Source organism: Chiroxiphia lanceolata, chromosome 4 (assembly GCF_009829145.1).
Source record: "Chiroxiphia lanceolata isolate bChiLan1 chromosome 4, bChiLan1.pri, whole genome shotgun sequence".
In the NCBI taxonomy this organism is placed as follows: Eukaryota; Metazoa; Chordata; class Aves; order Passeriformes; family Pipridae; genus Chiroxiphia; species Chiroxiphia lanceolata.
Window position 1 is genome coordinate 52,362,042 of NC_045640.1, and position 19,855 is coordinate 52,381,896.

The 19,855-nt window shown below is 37.1% G+C and overlaps 1 protein-coding gene across 2 annotated transcripts in view; it reads right to left on the reverse strand.

The window, feature by feature from the left end:
* The window catches only part of RAP1GDS1 (Rap1 GTPase-GDP dissociation stimulator 1), a 95,757-nt gene that overhangs the window by 49,302 nt on the left and 26,600 nt on the right, over positions 1–19,855 (reverse strand). For both annotated transcript variants that reach the window (XM_032685318.1, XM_032685319.1), the window contains exon 2: positions 10,896–11,003. In XM_032685318.1, the coding sequence (XP_032541209.1) occupies positions 10,896–11,003 (108 nt within the window). The remainder of the gene's footprint in view (positions 1–10,895; positions 11,004–19,855) is intronic.

A 19,855-nucleotide genomic window follows, 5' to 3' on the forward strand; every position in this document is an offset into this window, starting at 1 on the left:
CCAGCCCACCTGTGGAGCACCCACTGCCTCCTATCTTAAAGCAATGAGACTGTAGGACTGTAATAATGTTGCTTTAGGAAACAGCCCATTTGCACACAATATAATAGTGATGTGCCACAGAAGCAAAATTGGGGGAATAACTCTCTAAGGTTAAACCTGCAGCTTTAGATGTCTCTTTATATCACTAGATATCAAGACAAAGGGTATGTTAGATCACATAATGTCAAAATCTTATTAATGTCATAGCTGGGTGATTAAAATGTCAATATCCTTGCTTTTCGTGGTTTTTGCAGTGCCTGAAGTCAGAATAATAAAATGTGTGGGTAGGAAGTGTTTTTAATGCCATAGATCAGAGCCAGAGAGCTGAGTACCGTGGCTGCTTAATTAAGTAGCAGAAATCAGTATAGGAAAAAAACTCAGTGAGTGCCCCAAATTAAATCCTACACTTTCTCCCCTCTCAAGTCCTCTGAAATTTCACTTCCCTCTATTCACTCTTTTCTCCTCTCTGTATCATTTTGTCTAACTTCAAGTGAAAGAAAAAGCAGAAATGGGGAACAGAAGGGAAAGGCAAGGTGCATCTGTCAGAAGCGCTATACTATGCCCTCGCTAGCAGAAGAAAGCTATAGGTTCACCATAACTATTCTCTATAAACAACAAGTTTAAATTACTAAGTGTTGTTAGTAACTCAACAGTAGTGATGGCTAGCATTGCAATAATTCCCATGCTGTGGAGCTTCACACCACAAATGAGGCTCACCGCAGAATTGTAGATAAACAGCTTTGTGAGTACCCTCTTTCTTAAACGAACCATGTTTACCATGTACTCTTTTGAAAAACATATGTCTTTCTAGCTGCAAAGATGTTTTATAAACCTACTGAAACTGCTGCAGAAAATTACCTTGGCTTTAAAATGTTCCTCCTGCAGGTACTCTCATCAGAAAGAGAAAGATGAACACATGAATAAATGATGAGCCACATATATCATGAAAGGAACCTTCCATCTGCACTTTCAGGAGGCAGAAGGGAAGAGAATGAAGGGAACAAGGGATATCTTTCAAACTGGCACATCTTCCTAACCACCACAGTAAAAAGGTTCACAAGACCAAGAGTAAGTACTGATGTTCTCTCCATATACAGCCTCCCTCAAGAAATATCGTCTCTCTCCACAGCCTCCTACTGTATTTTTCAAACCACATAATGAAGATTTTAGTCTGACTACAAGAGCACAAAAAGTGAGTTGTAAAGAACCCCAGTAAAATTATGTGCTCTCATGCAATAAAGTACCACTGATAAGGAGGCTTTTGCTTAGCATACCTTAGCCAAAAAGGCTGTTCCAGTCATCAAGAGTTAGTTTTACAGGAAAAAAAAAGTCCTTTAATAATAAGTTATAAATAAAAATAACTGTATAAATTTAATTTCTTTTTGGCACACTCCTCCTCACATGGGGAAATCCCCAAAAATACAATCTGCTTGCTCACTTATCCTTCAAATTAGACACCTTTGAGGCAGGGAGGGAGGATTCTCCCTTAGCTGTGCAAATGTTTCCATCATGGTGTTTGCTCTGTTCTCTCTCTGTCAGCAGCTACAGGGCAACTTCAATTCCTATTTTTAATGAAGAAACAGAGACAGTACACAGATGTTTGTAATTAAAATCTCAGTTCTAACATGGAAGGAAGGACAGATGGAGAGACAGATTCATCAATCAACTAGCTGCAGGATTCCCACTGATTAAATTCTCAAAAAGCTACATCCAAAGTAAAAAATTGAATTTCAGGATGAGATTCCACCCCTTGAATAGCCTGTTGCAGGTACCAATTAAGTAATTTAATAAAAATACTTGTCACCTTTACCTTCAATGAAGAAATATGCATATCAATACTTCCACAAATACATCACAGCACAAGACAGAATATTAAAGTTCGGCAGCTCGGAAGCCTCGAGTTTCGGAACTGGATCCAGTTTAGAACCGTGACACATAGCTTGGTGGATTTATCTAAGCTGTTCCCCTGCTCCCACTTTTTGAGTCACCCTCTCCAGGATGTAACCACTTCAGTAGCAAAGTTGACAGAAGAGTCTGACATTTCTGCCTCAGCATCTTCATGTTCTATACTCAGCCTGTGTGGACATTTTCATCTGCCTCCTTTGGTACTCATACTAACTGGAATTGTTAGAAGGACCCAGGGTAAAGGGTACCATCATGCTTCAGTTTTTCAAACTTTATAACTGAAATGCTAGGCCTAGAGTGTAAAATCCTTTTTCCAAACTCGATTTAGTTTAAACATCAAATCAAACTTGAAAGCTGACCATTATATATGCAGGAAATGTTTCATGGTCCTTTTAAGCAATCTTAAGAGTGCTCTTAAGTGAGCTGAAATGCCTGCTGTAAAATTCCATCCTCTACTTATTGAAAGAGTAGGTCTACATTCAAAGGAATCTTACCTTCTGATATTTTTAATAAGTTCTGCTGTCAAAGTAGCTGAAGGAAAGCCTAATCTATAAAAGATCACATTTATAAGATATAAGTGACTGGAGCAAAACTAAGAATGAAATTTCAGACCTGAAATTGTGAATTACATGATGTTTAAATATAACTTTTTTTTAAAAAAAGTAGATGGCTTCCTTTGCCTCTGTATTGCATTTTCAAAAGGCAGGCATTTTCCTTTGCTTCTGTATTGCATTTCAAAAATGCAACCTAAAAAAAAGGATGTGTCAATTCTATTATCTGGAACTGCTATTCACTGACGTCTTCCGCAAAGAAAAAATATGTAATAGTTAATCTTTATTTGGCACATTGTGTATTTAATGAATAGCACTTGGAATTTAACACTTGGATAAACGTTTAACTATCTGGCACTAACTAAATACATCACTATTAGAGGGACTTTATGTAAAATATAATCCCACTAAGCGGTGATGATTACCATTTAGTATCATTAGGGTAAGCCAGTTTACTGGGAGACAGTCCAATAAAAAGCAGTCACCTTGATTTACTACAGTTACATTGTAATAATATACTACATACAGAACTTATGATGAAACATTTCTGGATTATTTGTATACAGTGCCATGACAAGGCAACAGCTCCATGAGCTAAGATGCAAGAAGCATCCTTCTTCAGCAAAAAGAAGGAACACTTTATAACATAGTATTTGAGCCAAAACTCCCTCTTATAAAATATCCATCAGGATCCCCAACTTTTAGCTGGACGTTTGACTAAAAGTCTTCTCACGTAAGCTTAACGACCTGCAATGAGCTTGATGGACTGAGCTGGCCCAATTCAATTTGAAACCCTGGCTCTGCTACAAGAGATTATCAGCATCAGAGGCAGACTAGAAATTCTTGTTTGTACGAGTAGACTGGTCTAAGATGTGGGGTTTCGGTTTGATAGTTTCCTACCAGCAAACCCTTACTGCTGACGCAGCTATATTGCCAAAAACTACAAAAATAATAGAAGTCTGTTTTGTTGGTAATGTTCTTTCTGAGGGACATAGTGTAAGGTACTGTAGAAACTGTCACTGTACTAAGACGGTTTCCATCCTTGCTAGTGCACAAACAGGCTTAAGCCTTCCCTAACAGCAGAATATAAAACCTTCATCAGCGTTTTATGTACTACCTTCACTTTCTCACCAAAAATCTGAGTGTAAGCAGTTGTTGTAAAAGGCAGTGGGAATCACAGAGGGATGGCATCCATCACCACTTAGGTACCCACACTTAGCTTGTTTTTTTTCTTTCAAAAACGTTATCTCTAAATCTTTTTCTCCCTTCTCCCATTTCTCTCGTTCCTCTAAAAAAAAAATCTTATGCACTACTTTGATCCTTGTTACTCATCCCCTTAGTTTCATTCCTTTTTCATTTTTATTCCCTCTCCCTCCCTTGGTCTGAATAGACATTAAATGCATTATCCCCACACCACTGAAGTCCAAAGAAACTGGATCGAGATTTATAGAAGCTAAACAGACACCAGTTCATGTCCCCAATATGCAAAGAAAACAAATTGTACAGGCTACCGTGGGTAGCTCAGTGCTGCTGTTAATATTTTTGTAGTTTCCAAGACAAACTAGGAATAATAAAGTAGTAAAATCTTTTTCATGGGCCAAGGCCACTGTCTTCCTAAAGAATACTTTAATTTCAGCAGATAACTATAAATTTTAGCAGCCAGCAATAATCCTGTTGTTGTTTTATTTTTCTGGAGGAAGATATTCTAACTTTCATCTGCATATTTCCATTTTGTGGATAAACACCATAGGTGTCTGCTGCTTGTTGGAACATTCAAGCTGGGATGCTTAGGTGTCAGGACTAACATTCAGGCATGTGTCTGCTGTGACTAAGTATACATCGATGGGTGGCCTCCTCCTTCTAAGATCACAGGTAGGTGGCGTATAATAGGGATCATCGGAGGGCAGACCCAAGGAGGATCAAAAATCCACCTGGATGAGAGACTGCTGTTAAGAACAAAGGCAGATGCTGAAGATCAAAGAGGAATAAGAAAGCAGGGAAATGCTATTTGTCAATTAATTTAGTTCTACTTGCTATCAGTTGTTTTAATACGCCACTAATCCAATTAGTAGCATTTTCTACCCTCTTGCTTGTGCTAAGCTATCTTGTGCTTTTGCACTGGTTTGTGTTGCCACAGCTTATGTATTAGTAAAGTGTAGTAAAGCTATGGGGATGCTGAAAGCTCATTTTTCATTTACATGAAACAACTGTATCCAAAAGTTAATTCTATGTATGAGGGTCAAAATAGAACCTAAGATATTTTATTTTAAGCTATAATGCTATGCAAGCACTCACAATCATGAAAGCATTGTTATTTGGCCACAATATGCACGAAATTATGGTCACCTGCTTTTACTCATATTCTGTTCAAACAGTCTCTTCAAAACAGAGAAATGTTAGTCTGGTGATGTTTAAGGATATCTTTGTTTGAGCAAGCTGTGAAATGTGGAGTTCCACCTCCATGCTATGAAAGGGAATGGAGAAAGCTTAAAATGCCTGGCCAATGGGAAAAAATGAAAGTGATTTCAGGAATGTTTGTGACTTAGAATAACTCTGCTAGGACAAAAGTTTCTACAACTTAATTTTTCTTATGTTTGGGGTGGGAAAAAGCATGTCGTTTACTTTTATGCCAATGTGTAAAAGGATTGTGGAAACAAATGATGAAGTGACTATCCTCTGTGTACTAAAGACATACAGGGTTTCACTGAAGAGATGGCACTCTTGTGTTACAAGTTAAACAGATAGCTGCCTGGCTCTTCAATAAATAAATAAGAACTATAATGAATGTCCAGAAAGAACATAGACAAAAATAGGTAAAGCTCACTTTTGTCTTTTACAAATCAAAGGTATTAAAAGTAACAATAATTTTAAAATTTCAATTTTTTATTTTATTTTAATTGAGCCCTGAATTAAAACAATTACAAAACATTATCCCTAAATTCTCCATGATTTTTCTGCTCCACTAGAGGAATTGTTCCATCTTGCAACAATCTTCACTGGCTATAGAAGATGATAGAATCTGTAATTCTGTCATCTTCTATGGCCAGTGAAGATCAGAAAAAGGAACATCAGGTATAGAAAGCACATGAGTACTAACTAAATTCAACAACACAGGGAAGCCGTAGCTATAAAGAACAGAGGAAAATGAAGAATTTCCAACTCAAATATAACCTCAGTGTTAACATATGGTTGTGAGAACTGGAAATCCACCATAACATTAAAGACTAGACATCTTTCAAAGCAAGTGCCTACAGAGGATTCAGGGCATTGGATGTAAAATTTAATCACTGATGAAGCAATGTGAGAAATCTGCAGTCTCTGCAGAAATCCAACACTTTCTTAAGCACTCCAGATGCTAACACATCCTCCTCTGTGATGCCTTCAAATAGGAACGAACGCATTTCAGAAAACCCACTGGTGACTTTCAAGAGAAAACCTGAACAAGGTGGTTAAGGTAGGAGGGCTGAGCCCATGATTCCAACACCATAAAGCTGGAACAGCAGGAAGTGATTGATGGCAAAGGCTTACTAGCAGTTGCTCACGGAGTTTGTAAGAATGATATTTTTTCTGATACAACAAAATGAGTATATTCAAAACAAAACATGGCTGCAGCATATAGCCAAAATACATTTGGGGGCAAAACAAAATACCATGAAGAAACTGTGTTCATTATGTAGAGAAGAATGACATACTAAAGTAGCCTTTGAATAATGCTGAGATTTCCAGTTTCAAACATGGATTCACAATTTTCATGGGTCATGTGATGGTTCCTTGAGTTACCAGGTATCAGCATAGCTCAACGAACACAAAATAGGGCATCTTAGCAACTACATCTTTAAGGTAAAGTGTATTATTTCAAAGCTTTCCAACATTTCTAAATCCCTCTCAAAACTGGGGCCCTGCCCTCTCACTTAAGTTTTTTTTTGCTGGTGTGATTTTGCTTAACCATTTTTACATGTAACATGTAGACTCATAGTCTCCCAAAATGTATGAGTCAAAAAAATGTTTCGAATGCATGTGCCAGTCTTCGCACTTCAATTACATGTCAGACATTTTCATAGCCAAGTGCTGAAGGCTGGGATTAGTGGGCATTTTCAGCCTCTTACACTGAGTACATCAGAGCCAAAAATATCATTCTCAGCAGATTTTTCAGATTTCTCATTTATCAAAACTGGGTTATTTATGTCTGCTATAACTTCTTGTATCTGAAACACAGCATGTCTGGACTAGCAATAACTTCTTTTTTTTTTTTTGTTATTGCAATAATTATGTCCCAGAAAGTGTGTGGTTTAAAAGAAAATCTCTATTTCCTTTTTATTTTCTTTTTCTCAGGTAGTCCTTTCCTGTAGACCTCTATTTGGGGATCTTAGGTTAACAGCATTTTTTTTGATAGACACGGTATTTTTGAAATTACTCTTAATAGGTATAAATTTGTATATATATTTGTTGATATAAAATTATGGCCAATATTGTTTTCTGTTGCATTTCCTTATACAAGACAACCAATTGTTCTCAATATCCGATAGTACATACCCATATTTTTCTTTGGGTGTGAGATACAAAATAAAGCATTTATATTACTTTACACTCCATATCAGTGTAAACAGTCTGCTTCCAGATCAGCAAAATTCTTTCTTTACAATAACACATCAAACCATGTCTGTATAGAAAGAATCCAAATTCTGTGGAGCAGACAATGGAGTAACTTGTGTTGATACACAGTTGTTGAAAGAAAACACGTGCAACATATGAATCACCTCTTGATTCAGTAGAAGCCAGTATTTCATTTAATGCAAGGTTGACTGTTTTTTTGCTCCTAATATTGCTTATGGATCATGTACCCCAGCCTTCTCTTAAAAATCTGAATTAGGGAAAGTTTAGCAATCTAGAGAGGGTGAACGCTGGCAGGTGGAGAGAGATCAAGCATTCCTGTTTTTCTTTCAGAAACAAGGTGGACAGAATCTCAACTTATGTGAATGAGGTAGATCCACAGAGGTGCAAAGAGCTGTGCCAACTCACATTACCTGGGAATTTGGACTAATGTTACTGCAGCCTTATGGCTGCAAAGTCCCCAGATATGTCAGTTAACTTCACTGGAAATGAAGGAACTCCACACAAAATGAGGTATGTTCTTATTATCCTGAATAATTTCTAGTTTCTAATTTCTATTCTTCTGTTATTGTTGCCTCTTTCATCTTGAACTCCTCAGTTTTACCTAGTGCCAGAAGCTAGGCCATATATGACTGGCCTCAGCCAGAAGTGCTGGTGACAGATAAGAACTAAAATACTTGCATAAATAGGAATATACATATTTCCAAACAATGTCTCCTAAGGAAACCGTCTGCAGCTTTTTCAGACCTGGCTCTCAGATGTGAAGGGCTACACAATTATCTCCCTAGACAAATAGTAGCTAAAACAATTTGAATTTGGTTTGCCAAATATTTACCAACAGTTATCACATTCAGCTATTTGACTCATCCCTCTGTGTGTGCATACACCTTAATGTGACTGGTGTGACAAATAGCATAATACCTCAAAGTCAGACAGGAAGTATCATGTTCCAGGGCACCACCTGTCTAGGATTATCAAAACATCAGCTTTGAGAAGGAGTATGAAAAACAAAAGAAAAAGCAACAGATTACATAGAAAGAGATGAAAAGTTCCAATATTCATCATTGCCATCTCTTTCTATACAGTAAACACTATAAGAAGAAAGTAATGTTTTAACATAATTAAAATTTAAAACATTGTATGCAAAGTAAATGGAACTATAATTGTCACTGCATTGTAAGAGACCAGGGAACTTCGATTTCTGCAGCAACCACAACTCTATGCTGCGTGCATACAGATACCAAATAAAAGCAGTGTAATGGTCACTGAAATGTCCCTGTGTACATGGAATATGCAGAATCGAAATTGTGCAAACAATTCTTTCCTTTGCTGAAAGTCTGAGTGTTGTATTAATACTGGGTTTAACTGCTGATCTTGGCTGGCAGTAGATGGGAGTGGGTTGCATTACTGTATTAGTAATGTACTGAATTTTATATAAGATAGAATAATACTTTGTCTCCAAGTCTTAATGAAGTGAATAAAACTAACTTCTGTGACTTACAATACCACTGTGAACTCCCAAGGAAATCACAGTCCTATAAAATTATTTTAAAATAAACTCTATTCCTCGCATGGCTTATTTCTCTAGTGTTACTCTAATATGATGATTTACTGAACTATAATCAGAATGTATACCTCATTAATATAATCAAACACATAGAAATATACTAGAAGAGAGCAGAATAACTATTTGAGAAATCTTATTTAAATCATTTCTGCATTACAATTAACATACTTTCATATTAAAAATTGATTTTTAATTATTATTGTATAACAATTTATACACAGACACAGAGGTACAGTGTGTATCTCGTATCTAGATATTATATATATGATAATAAAGACTGTAACTAAAAATCAATAAAATCCATTTTAAGATGTTAACTGTATGGATGAGAACTATGAGAAAGCATATAGAAAACTGATTCTGTATCTATTTGTTGAACCAATCTATTACATGCAATTTACCTCATAAAGTCTTTTGAATGTTTTGCTGTTCTCACAAAATTATCCCAAACCAGAAGTCTGTCTTCTATGAGGATTTTTTTCCCCCCAAATCATCAGACTATCTTGAGAAATAAAGTCTGTTGTCCAAAGAGACTCAGCAAAACTTAGGTATTGGAAGTGTCCCGTACCCTTGAAAGAGCATCGATATACTGGTTCCTAAATTACCAGCAAGCTGTTGAAAAAAATGTCCTATCTGACCCATCTAGTTTTCAGAGTCAGTTGTTTAAGTTGTCCTCAATCTTGGGCAACTGAAAATATGTGGAGATATGTATCACATGGCAGCTCACCAGGTTTATATTCATATTACTGACTTACATGCAAAGAGCCTGGTAAATGATGGAGAGATTAAATTTTCTAAAACTACCCAAAAGAGAGATGTCAGAATCCTAATAATCTATTTATCTGATCTGGCAGCTATAAGACTGAAAAAGAAAATATTTTGGAAGGAAGAGCAAAGCCTTAGACTGAGAGGGAAGAGAGTCATGTGGTTGCAGGGAAGCATCAGTAAGTTTTCCATACATTAATCAAAATTACTGTGCATCTGCCAAACTTGTTCCGTGACACATCTATGTGACCTTCACAGGCAAATGGTAAACTCAGTTATTTACACAAGTATGCTCTCACTTTTCATAACATCTTCTTTTAGTACTTATTGTTCAAGTATTAGACTTAAAGGTACTGGAAATACCAAAGTCAACTGGAGGTTGGAATAAAGTACTAGATATACCTTATAAATAAATCCATACGAAAAATGATTCAGCAACTTCAAAAAATGGGTTATTCTAAACCCCAAATATTTTATTACTTCCTGGCTGACATCCCCTTACATAATAATCAGAATTAAAAACTGACTATCATTAAATGCAGAGGCCGTTATAATCCATTTTTTACTTGATATGGATGGTGATTATATTCAGTTGTGAAAAACCTCATGAAGTATTTTACACCAACTAAGCCAAAAGGCTGTGATTTGTAGAATACTATCATGGGAAAAAAAACAAGACTTATTAATAGTATATACTTTTGAGTGTATTGATATTTCCAAAAGGCTAACTTTTTTAAATGAAGAATTTTTAACCATGGCTCTCTATCCTGAGAGGTCTTTCAACCTGAAATTTTCTTCTGCCACAATCTGAAGCACTAAGAAAGCTGAACTCAAGAAAGTCTTATAAACTGTCATCAAGAAAGTCTTATAAACTGTCATCTTCATTTACCTTACCTTTCTGTCTACTAAGAGTGGGGATATGCATTCTACAGTTTTTGGTGAAAAACGCATCTTGTTCCATTCTGATGTTATTTTTTTATCATACTACATATCAAATTTGTACTATCTTTGGATATCCAGCCTAGTTCTGCTGATTGAAACTCTTGGAAATAAGACATCTGTGATCAAAATTATGAGGAAAATACATCACAAATAGGAAATCATACTCCTTCAATCAGAATTAGCAAGTAGCTCCCTTATCCCTCTCCTCATCTTATCAGGCTTATTTCTCCATCTCTGTTCTTTTTCTCTTGAACGATCAATTAGAAAAGTAATTGTGTTACTTCATCATATTGGTAAAAGGACTGGACTACAGCTGTTCTAAATATTCAAGTATTTACCTGTCACTGTCTTCATTGTTATCTGAATGTTACAGATATACAGGTTAAAAATACCCCCTCAGAACAGCCAATCCAACAGCCTACTGCTTGACTCAGTCTTTCTGCTACATTTTAATACCTCCATTTTAATTCAGTGATTTCATATGATTTAAAATTTGAAAGGTCCATACAACTTACTGTTTTGTGCCAGAGCTTGAAGCAGACAGTCCAAGCATCCTTCCAAGCTATCTGCTGTGCTGTCAGTGGTTGTTATCTTCAGCTTTTTCAGGGCATCACTTAAATTATCTGCTTGGTAAATACAAAGAAAAGAGAAATCAGTGTTCTCATCAATTTGGTAATAGCACTAAAGCCTTGAATGTAAGTACTTAGTGTAAAATAAAGAATTTCTGTATCAATGAAGAAGGCATGTATGGTCTGTGCTCTGAGGATACAAAAAGCCAAGAGTCAAAGGTTATAGATGAAATTAAACTTGTCAAATTTATATGTACATTTATCATTCTGCATTTGAGAAAAGATGTCAGCAGGTACTTTATGAAATGTCACCAAATAGTAATCTAGCCATCAGTACTTTCTCATCCTAACTGGTGCAGAAAACCAGCAGCCATTCCTTTGCATCTATCTTTGTGTGCAAGAATAACATAGAATGAAAATAAGCATATCTTGATTTTTTTCATCAGTAAAAGGAAAATAATTGAAAATGCCCATTTCTGCATGCTGTGTAGGCTTTCATCTTGGTTATACATTCACAGATTCCTAGTGCTAAGCTTACAGCCCTTTAAGCATTTTGCCATTTTCCAAAAAGAATGTTCCAAGCATCATTGCTTATATTTATATATGTTTTACTGTGTTAACTCTTTAAATTCAACTGATCTGTAGAAACAGATGGCATTTTCTTGAAACAAGAAAGTTCTGTTGTGGACTTCAGATAATTAACCCTTTCCCTCTTTAAAAAAAAACCACTGCCTAATGCAAATGACATAGTATCATTCTCAAAAGATGCACATTTTTCCCCATAAAGGTCAGGGTAGTAGGACCGTTACCATTTTGAAAATTCTGTCTATTCAAGCAAGGTTTAAGTGCTGGCAGCTGTAGCCTGAGTCTCCTTGGTAAGTCTGCTGATGACTAACCTCACTCTGCATGGACTATTCTTTAAAAATGAGTGCTGATTCAGTTTCCATGCCAACTCTGACAGTAAGCAGAAAGTGTTACTCAAAACAAATAATCTTAAATAGTGTCTAGCTGTCCCTTGTTTCCCAGTGGCTAATCCAAGAGCCTTGACCCAAACCCAACTGAACTCTAGGTGCAGTTTCTTTGCAATGCATCACCGGTATCTTCTGAGGCTGAATGGCAGCCAGCGCTGCCTTAAAGTTTCACACCAACATAGGAAGCCCCTTTCATAGGTTGGCACCTACTGTGCTTTGCCTCCTCTTCACCTGCCTACATATGGGATGGTGCAAAGGAAAGGAATGGAAACACAGCAGGCATCCCGTGAAGAGGGTGGAATCTCACTCCTGGAACTGCTCTGCTTCTCAGCCAAAGCTGTTGCTTTGTTCCACGTCCATTTTTTATTAGCACATGCTTTTGCAGTTCAATATCCCATACAGATAAAGGTAAGGTACTTCATTTTTAAAGTGCTCAGTATTTATATACGAAATTGTTTATATGTTTCTATGACCAGTCTGTTCATTAATGAACGTGTCCTTAGCAACACTATAGCCAGGATTCCCATTACTCCTAAATGCAGAGAGCCAGCAGCATACTGGCAACTCTATTAAAAGCCTTTGGGGCAACTGCACTTGGTTGTTCTCCTTGAGATCTTAAACCTGCCTCCCTACCATCTCTCCTTGCTATGCTGAACTCCTAACTCCTCGAACAAGCTAGAAGGGAAAAAAACCCTAAATTTATTTCCTTTCATACTCACATTACTCTGTAGCAGGCTTACTGCAGCACCTTTCTTGAATGACATTTAACTAACAGTAAAATTGACCGTGCACTGCAAAGTATCACTGGTTAAATACATTATTCAGGAAATAACATTGGAATTTGTCAAGAGACACAGGTGTAGAGTGCTCAATGACCAGTCCCAGTACTACAACTGTGCACTCCACCACTTCCTCCACCTGCCTCCATCTCATAATCTTACCTTCAGTTTTCTGCTAATATAGCACTAATTCTCTTCCCCCCTTACAGGTATCTCATCTCCCCATATACTCACACATTTAACTTTTAAACTGTAGCAACATTTACAGTAAGAGGACTAAATCTACTATACAGATAAAAACCAGGGGCTCCTACAATCTGGGGAAGAAGAAAATGCATAGGTAAGAAATCCACCTTCACATCAGATTTTGCAGACTATGAGGAGAGGTTATTATAATCAGAAAGCACACACAGACTTTATTTTTCTCTTACAGCCTCTTCTACCTCACACGCTCATTTTTTCATGGTACTGAGCATGTGCATGTTCCACTGACGTACATAAACATTAAAGTGCAAATTAAGACACACTTAAAGTATCAATGGACACTTGTAGCAACGGTATACCATATAACCTTTAAAATATCTTATGAAACCACGATGCACTATGTGCCAAACTGCCACTTCATTAGGTATACTTGCATGCTATAAGTCCTTTAAAAATAATAATAGAAAACAATTAATAAACCATATGCATTAAGTGTGTTTCTGAAATAAATTCCACTAATCCTTGATTTTTTAATAAGCCTACAACTCTAAACTTCTTGCAGCTTGGGATTTACTCACTCTGTGCTATAGAAGAAAACCTAAGTAGGAATACTGTAGAAACAACAAATCTTTTGATACAATGTCAGAAGGCCAAGAGCACAGAGGGAAAGAGAACATCCTTCGAGAAAGAATTTATTTGCTCACTTTGATTCTTTCTGTCATAGTCGGTCTCCTTTCTAAAAAGTCAACACCTTGAAAGACACAGTTACTGTCAAAACCTGAGAATCTTGGACATATGCAAATACACCTTAAACAGATTCCGGAGTTTTGTTATTATTTAATTTTTGTTTCTGTTGTTGTTCTGAAAAGCACAAACCCTTACAGTCTGAGATGACACTGACAGGGATATTCAGAGAGAAAGGGCTGTCATGTTCTAGAGGGCTCTTACCATATAATCACACAAGGCTTCCCGACTTCCGCAGTTTCACAATTGCCCTAAACCTGTCATTTAGGGAAGAAGCTGCAGATGCTTGTCTTCCAGGTACAAAACCCCTGTTGTTTTCTTGTGATCATCTCCTGCTTACTTTAATGTCTCTTTCTCTCCTTCTAGAGAAGCTGTTTTCAGTAGGCTTGTTACTGCATAGGCTGATCAGATTCTCAGCAATAAAACCTCATTGGAGAAAAACAATATGAAGAATCTTTTCGGTTGAGTATCAGAGAAATCTGAATAAGTAGATTTTGTGGGCAAGGTGGGCAAGATTAGGATGGTAAAAATAGACTACTAATGGCACAGTTGCTCAACAATCTGGTATCAGATTGTGACATTGCGAGGCATCAAGTCTGAAGTTTAACAGAAGTATCAACTATTTTGTTGATGACCCCAAGCACAGGATGTCTCTAATACTTGCATCTGGCTTACTGTACTGCTTTCAGAAGAATTAGTTATCTTATCTGGACACAAAGCTCAGAATCCCACAGACCTTAATCCTATATAACCTAATGATACAAACTGGTAAGTGAGGAAGTGGAGTCTGCCAAGAGCTGTCAGATCTGTCTGCCCATTCCACCTCCTGTTGCATTTTTTTTCCTCATAACTACTCCTGCACAAACACACCTAAAAAATGATATGGTTTAAATACTACGGTTGCCGACATTGCTTTTGGTGTCACAGTATTACTATTATCTCTTGCAAACTAGATAGAAATCTCTTGTGCAGACATTTTTACAGAAAAAAATTAGTCAGAAACTAACATAAGTGAATGTTTCAATATTTCATTTCATTTCACCATACTCTTATTTTTCTGAGAGCTTTTCTGCGACTCATTCCTATTTTCAATCACTAACTTGTTTTATGCAGAAGACTATTCTTTTATCTTGTGAAAACTGGGTAGTTGATCAACCTTGTTCAGGATCAAGACCACAGGAGTGCTGGTTAGACCACAAGAAGTCTGATAAGGTACCCAGCCGGCAGCTTCTGTGGGCAAGAACCAACTTGCTAATTTTGCTGTGAGTTCACATCATCTTCACCCAAATCACAGAAAATGCCCTCTTCCAAGACTGATGTTAAAAAAATTATTTAGAATGTCTTAGTTGAGTATTTAAATGGGCATCTTTTGTCTGGACTGTTTGTTTTTCATATATTTGTATCATTTTTCGAGTATGGATATTTTCTCTGAAAATGAACACTTTGAACATATTAACGTTGCCTATATCTTTTGATTGACACTTAGTCGGCTGTTGTTATTAAAGAGACTATTACATTATACATCCAACTTAACAGATAAGGAATTCAAAATTAATAGATATTGAAATGGGACATACTGAAACAGGCTGATAAGAAGTTCAAGCAGTTCTGCTATTATAAGGATGGTGGCTGTATTAACGCCTTTTGATTCTGTTTCACTGCCTCTCAGGAAACAATGACACATCAAACTGAGCAGAAGGAATGTGCCATTTTATGGGTCTCCTTGTAATAACGGCATAAATCTCTTACAAATTTAAGTGCATATGACTAGACTTCAGAAACTACTTCATTTTCTTGTATGGACTTTAACTTATTAGAATTTCAGTACAAACTAACCTATATAGGCAATCCACCACGGACTCACCACAGTTGTTTTGACAAAAAGTGTATTCTGAGGTTATATTATCTGAGAACCTAGGAACTGACACAAAGATCAGACTCATAATCCATTTAGGGGAGCATCCAGCTCCCAAGCCATCATTACCCCAAGCTCTTCCCTTCTGATACCATCAGTGTGTCTACTCTAATGCAGACCTTACACCACCAGCAGAGCACTAAACCATGCTAAACCATATTCAGTGGTGCCTGAGGTGCCCTGTGGTGTATAACAAGTATCTGACCTTGATAACCTCCCACAGGGTGGTGGTGGTTTGTTGATCCTGAAGAGTAGGCACATTTGGCCTGAATTATTTTTTGGAGCAGAAAGCCCAACAACTGGTGACATCTCCACCATGCCTTTGGTTTTTAATGACCCCAGATGCCACCTCCCCTTCTTTTCCATAGGAAACAGAAGACTGGCCCAAAATTAGGAGAGCCCCTTAGTTCCCAAGACATTGAATAAGCTGTCAGAAATGTACATAAGTCCTTTTTGAATCTGTATAAGGAAAAACTAAGACACTTCTTGGATAATTTATGAGAAGATACCTAGTCCCATACAACTGTTCATCCACCTAGACATGCAAAATACCTCAAATGCAGAGTTTACTGAGGACAAAAGAATTTTGTTCTCATACTTAGTCTATTGACAAAAAATACTCCATCTTCAGCTGTCTTTGTAGACAGCTGCCCTCAGGTGCTCCCAAGTGTACAGTGGTTTCTGTCAAATCACACGAATCCATCACTAGAAAGACTCTTTGTTCTTAGTCCATCTGGGAAATTTCTAAAATTGGCATCTAATCAGGAGGTACCTATATGCTGTCAGAGGGCAGCGACAGGGGTAAAGAATTAATTTTTGGTAAGTAATGCCTGGAGACCCGGTAAGGACAGACAAGACCAAATGGTCTTTGACAATGCAGAGGTCAACGGCTTTGTTGGGAAACAAACAGGAAACAGAAAACGATTTTGCCACTGTTAAATTATTAACTATACACCCACAACCCACACTTTTAATACTGCATACATCTCCTGGCACCTCATGCTGCAAATGACATGCGGCAGAAAAGGCACAGGCATGGCTGAGCAAAGGTAAGGAACAACTGCTCCCCAAGAAGTTAAATAGACAAGGACTCTTCATTCTGTAAAAGAAAGGTGTAGATTTGTGGAATCAGAAATAGGACTAAGGTAACTAAAAGAAAGCTAATAATTACTGTTTCTTTTAACACAACAACTAAAATACCAAAATTAAATTACCAAGCAACAAACTCAAAAACGACAAAGTATATTTTCACACCACACATAATGGAAACATGGAACTGTTAAGAAGTTGGAACCATAAACAGATTCACTCCATACATGGCTACTAATACTATGATATGTGTAACAATTCTGGATTAGGAAGTTCCTACATGCCAGATTACTGGAAATTGGGAGAATACCTCCCGGGATTAGGAAGTTCCTACATGCCAGATTACTGGAAATTGGGAGAATACCTCCCGGTACTTGTGCTACTCCTGTCCCTGCCCTGCCCACTGTTTTCCTAGACATGAGCTACTGGGCATTCACTGTCAGAAACAGAACAATTGGGTGAACCGACTTTTGGCTACAGGTGGGTGACATGGCATTTGTTGTCACACTACATCTCAGTGCTCTGGTTCACTGAGAGAAGAAGCTGGCCAAACACACCTACCCAGATATGTTTGGACTTTACTGGGCCATCTGCCTGGATCCAGCAAGCTGAAAAAGATTTTGGATTCTGTAGTTTCTCTACAGCCAATGAGGTAATTCCCATGTTTATCAGCTGCCCCTTTGTGCTGAACAGGTTCTGAGGCTGATCCTGGCCCTAAACCAGATTAACATTTAAATCCACGAATCCAAACATCTTAATCAGGAAGGAACTTTTTTTTAAAAAACACAAATCCTGTTTATTTGTTTCTGTCCTACCCTGTCCATCGAGGTGGGTTAATGTTTTTTTTCCAACAAATTTTCTAGTTCTAGGGATATACTGACAGATCTTTAACTGCAGGGCTCCTGCTGCAACCTGTCTTTACTTAGGTACATTTGCTCTACTTTTCTAGCATAGTAACTAATTTTAATGAGAGTGCCTATTTTTGTCAACAGTTCAGCTGCTTCATTCTTAAACACTTTCTGAATCTTAGATATATACCATCTGGTCTTAGAGACTTGTTACTCTTTCATTTATCCACTTGTTTCTGCATCTGTTCTTCTGACATCGGACTTCATTTTTATTACCTGAAAATACTGACATGCAATGATTCATTGCCACCTGAGCACTAAGCTACCTAATTATTTTTTGTAATTATCAGCTGAGCCTATACACACTAATAACTACTTAGTCAGTTGTATTCAAAATCAGGATAGAAACCTGAAAAAAGTGACATCAGCCAGCATTCAGTTCATTTGGAATCTCTTGCCAATGCAAAATTTTCATTTTGTTGTTGAATTCTGGTTATTTTTAAACAAAAAGAGTGGTGTGTTGCTGGGGTCTTTTTACTACTTCTGAACTCCCTCAATAACACATTCATGAGTAAAATTAAAAGGATCAACTGTTACTCTCTCAGTAACAGAGATTAGCTAAAATTACTTTTTTTGCTTGTTTTCTGGTTTGTTTTTTTTTGCCTTGGAGGAAATTTGGAAGATATTTGAAAATAATTTCATGTATTATTATTACTGTAGTCACAAATAAACTACAGACACTAGTACAAACATATTTACACTACAACAAAGTATATTGACCTGTAGTTGCTGTAATTGGTTTCTGAACACTAATGATCCTTTTTCTACTATTTAAATCATAGGTTGCAAAGACTAGACTGTAAGAATGCCATTTCAGAAGATTTTACAGAATCTTAGAGGATTTTTGTCTCTTTCCTAGGAAAATGTGGTACAGATTTAAGTATCTTTATATTTCATATTTAAACACTGAAGATCTGGAATTATCTTAAGGTCCAAAGAAACTGATCAAAATTCAGTGAAATCAACGTAACAACTTGTAGTGGTTTATAAAAAGCCCTAAGAGATCTTGCTTAAAATCAGTCTTAAAAGAAGAATAACACTTACCTGACAGATAACCGCACATTTTATTTTCATATAGTCTGTTTTCTCCAAGTGCCTGATCTTCACTGAGTCACATTATGAAAACCCAGGAGACATGCAGGGCCATAACAGAAAATACTAATTGGGACTTTCGATAGACACAAGCCTTTAAATTCTCGCTGGGGCCTTAGTGAGCAAGAAACACACAACATCATCTGTAATCAAAACTGAATCCACTTCAGTGGTTTTTTCAATGATCCATTATAAAACTGATAATAAAGAAGGTAGATGCCTGTTTTATCCTAAGTGATGTGCTGTGTCACGATTAGCCAAATCTCAAGTGGTCTGGGTGCTGAATGGAAGAAAAATCTCTTATTGTCTCCACCCTAAGTAATATATGATTTTCCTCTGTGCATTTTTTTTAATTCTCATATGTTCGTATGACTCTTCTTATAAATATATTTCACAAAGTAATGCATATCACCATTAATTTCTTCAGTCACACTATAGAATAGATCTGACCTTTTTCCCTTACTAGACGATCTTTATGTGAACACACCATCATCAGAAATAAGAGCTTAGGCACAGATTTATGTCAAAACCAAAAGAAAGTTATAAAATGTATATCACAACCTAAGCCTTTAAATACCAAGTTCTGTTAGGGCTCATTTTTTAAATATCCTGAGAATACATCTAATGCAGGCAACAAATACCTGTGCATCATGGTGTACATGGATTTTCCTTACTCTGTGTAACTGGCTAACAAAAACATGTTATTTAATAGATAAAATGTTCTCACACTGATGGATTGTGTCAAAGCCTACGCTACTGGCCAAGCTGTGGAAAAGCACTAGGGTCAGGGGCTTTACTGTCTCTAGACAAATGCACTGAACAAACAGGTTGTTTGGAAAAAAAGAAAAGAAACATCCAATTAAGAATTTGAAAGCACTCTGTCTAAGAGCACCACTGTGCACCTCTACTTGCTGGTTGCGGTGGGTGTTACACTCTCTCCTCCTCCTGCCTCTGATCTGCAGCAGTGCAATATGTGACAGCTCATGAGATGAATGCACGTGAGAAGGGAGTGCAGGCTGCAGGTCACATTGCTTTCAGTACTGCTCGTCTCCTTATCAGTCCTTGCTGAAGGACAAGAGAATGACCACCACGAAGTAGAGAGGTTTCTTCCGGGATCTAAGCTACTATAGGATGCAACGAACTGACTTGATGAATGAGCCAACCAGTTTGCCACCATATGTAGCCACAGTACTCAGTTTTCTCT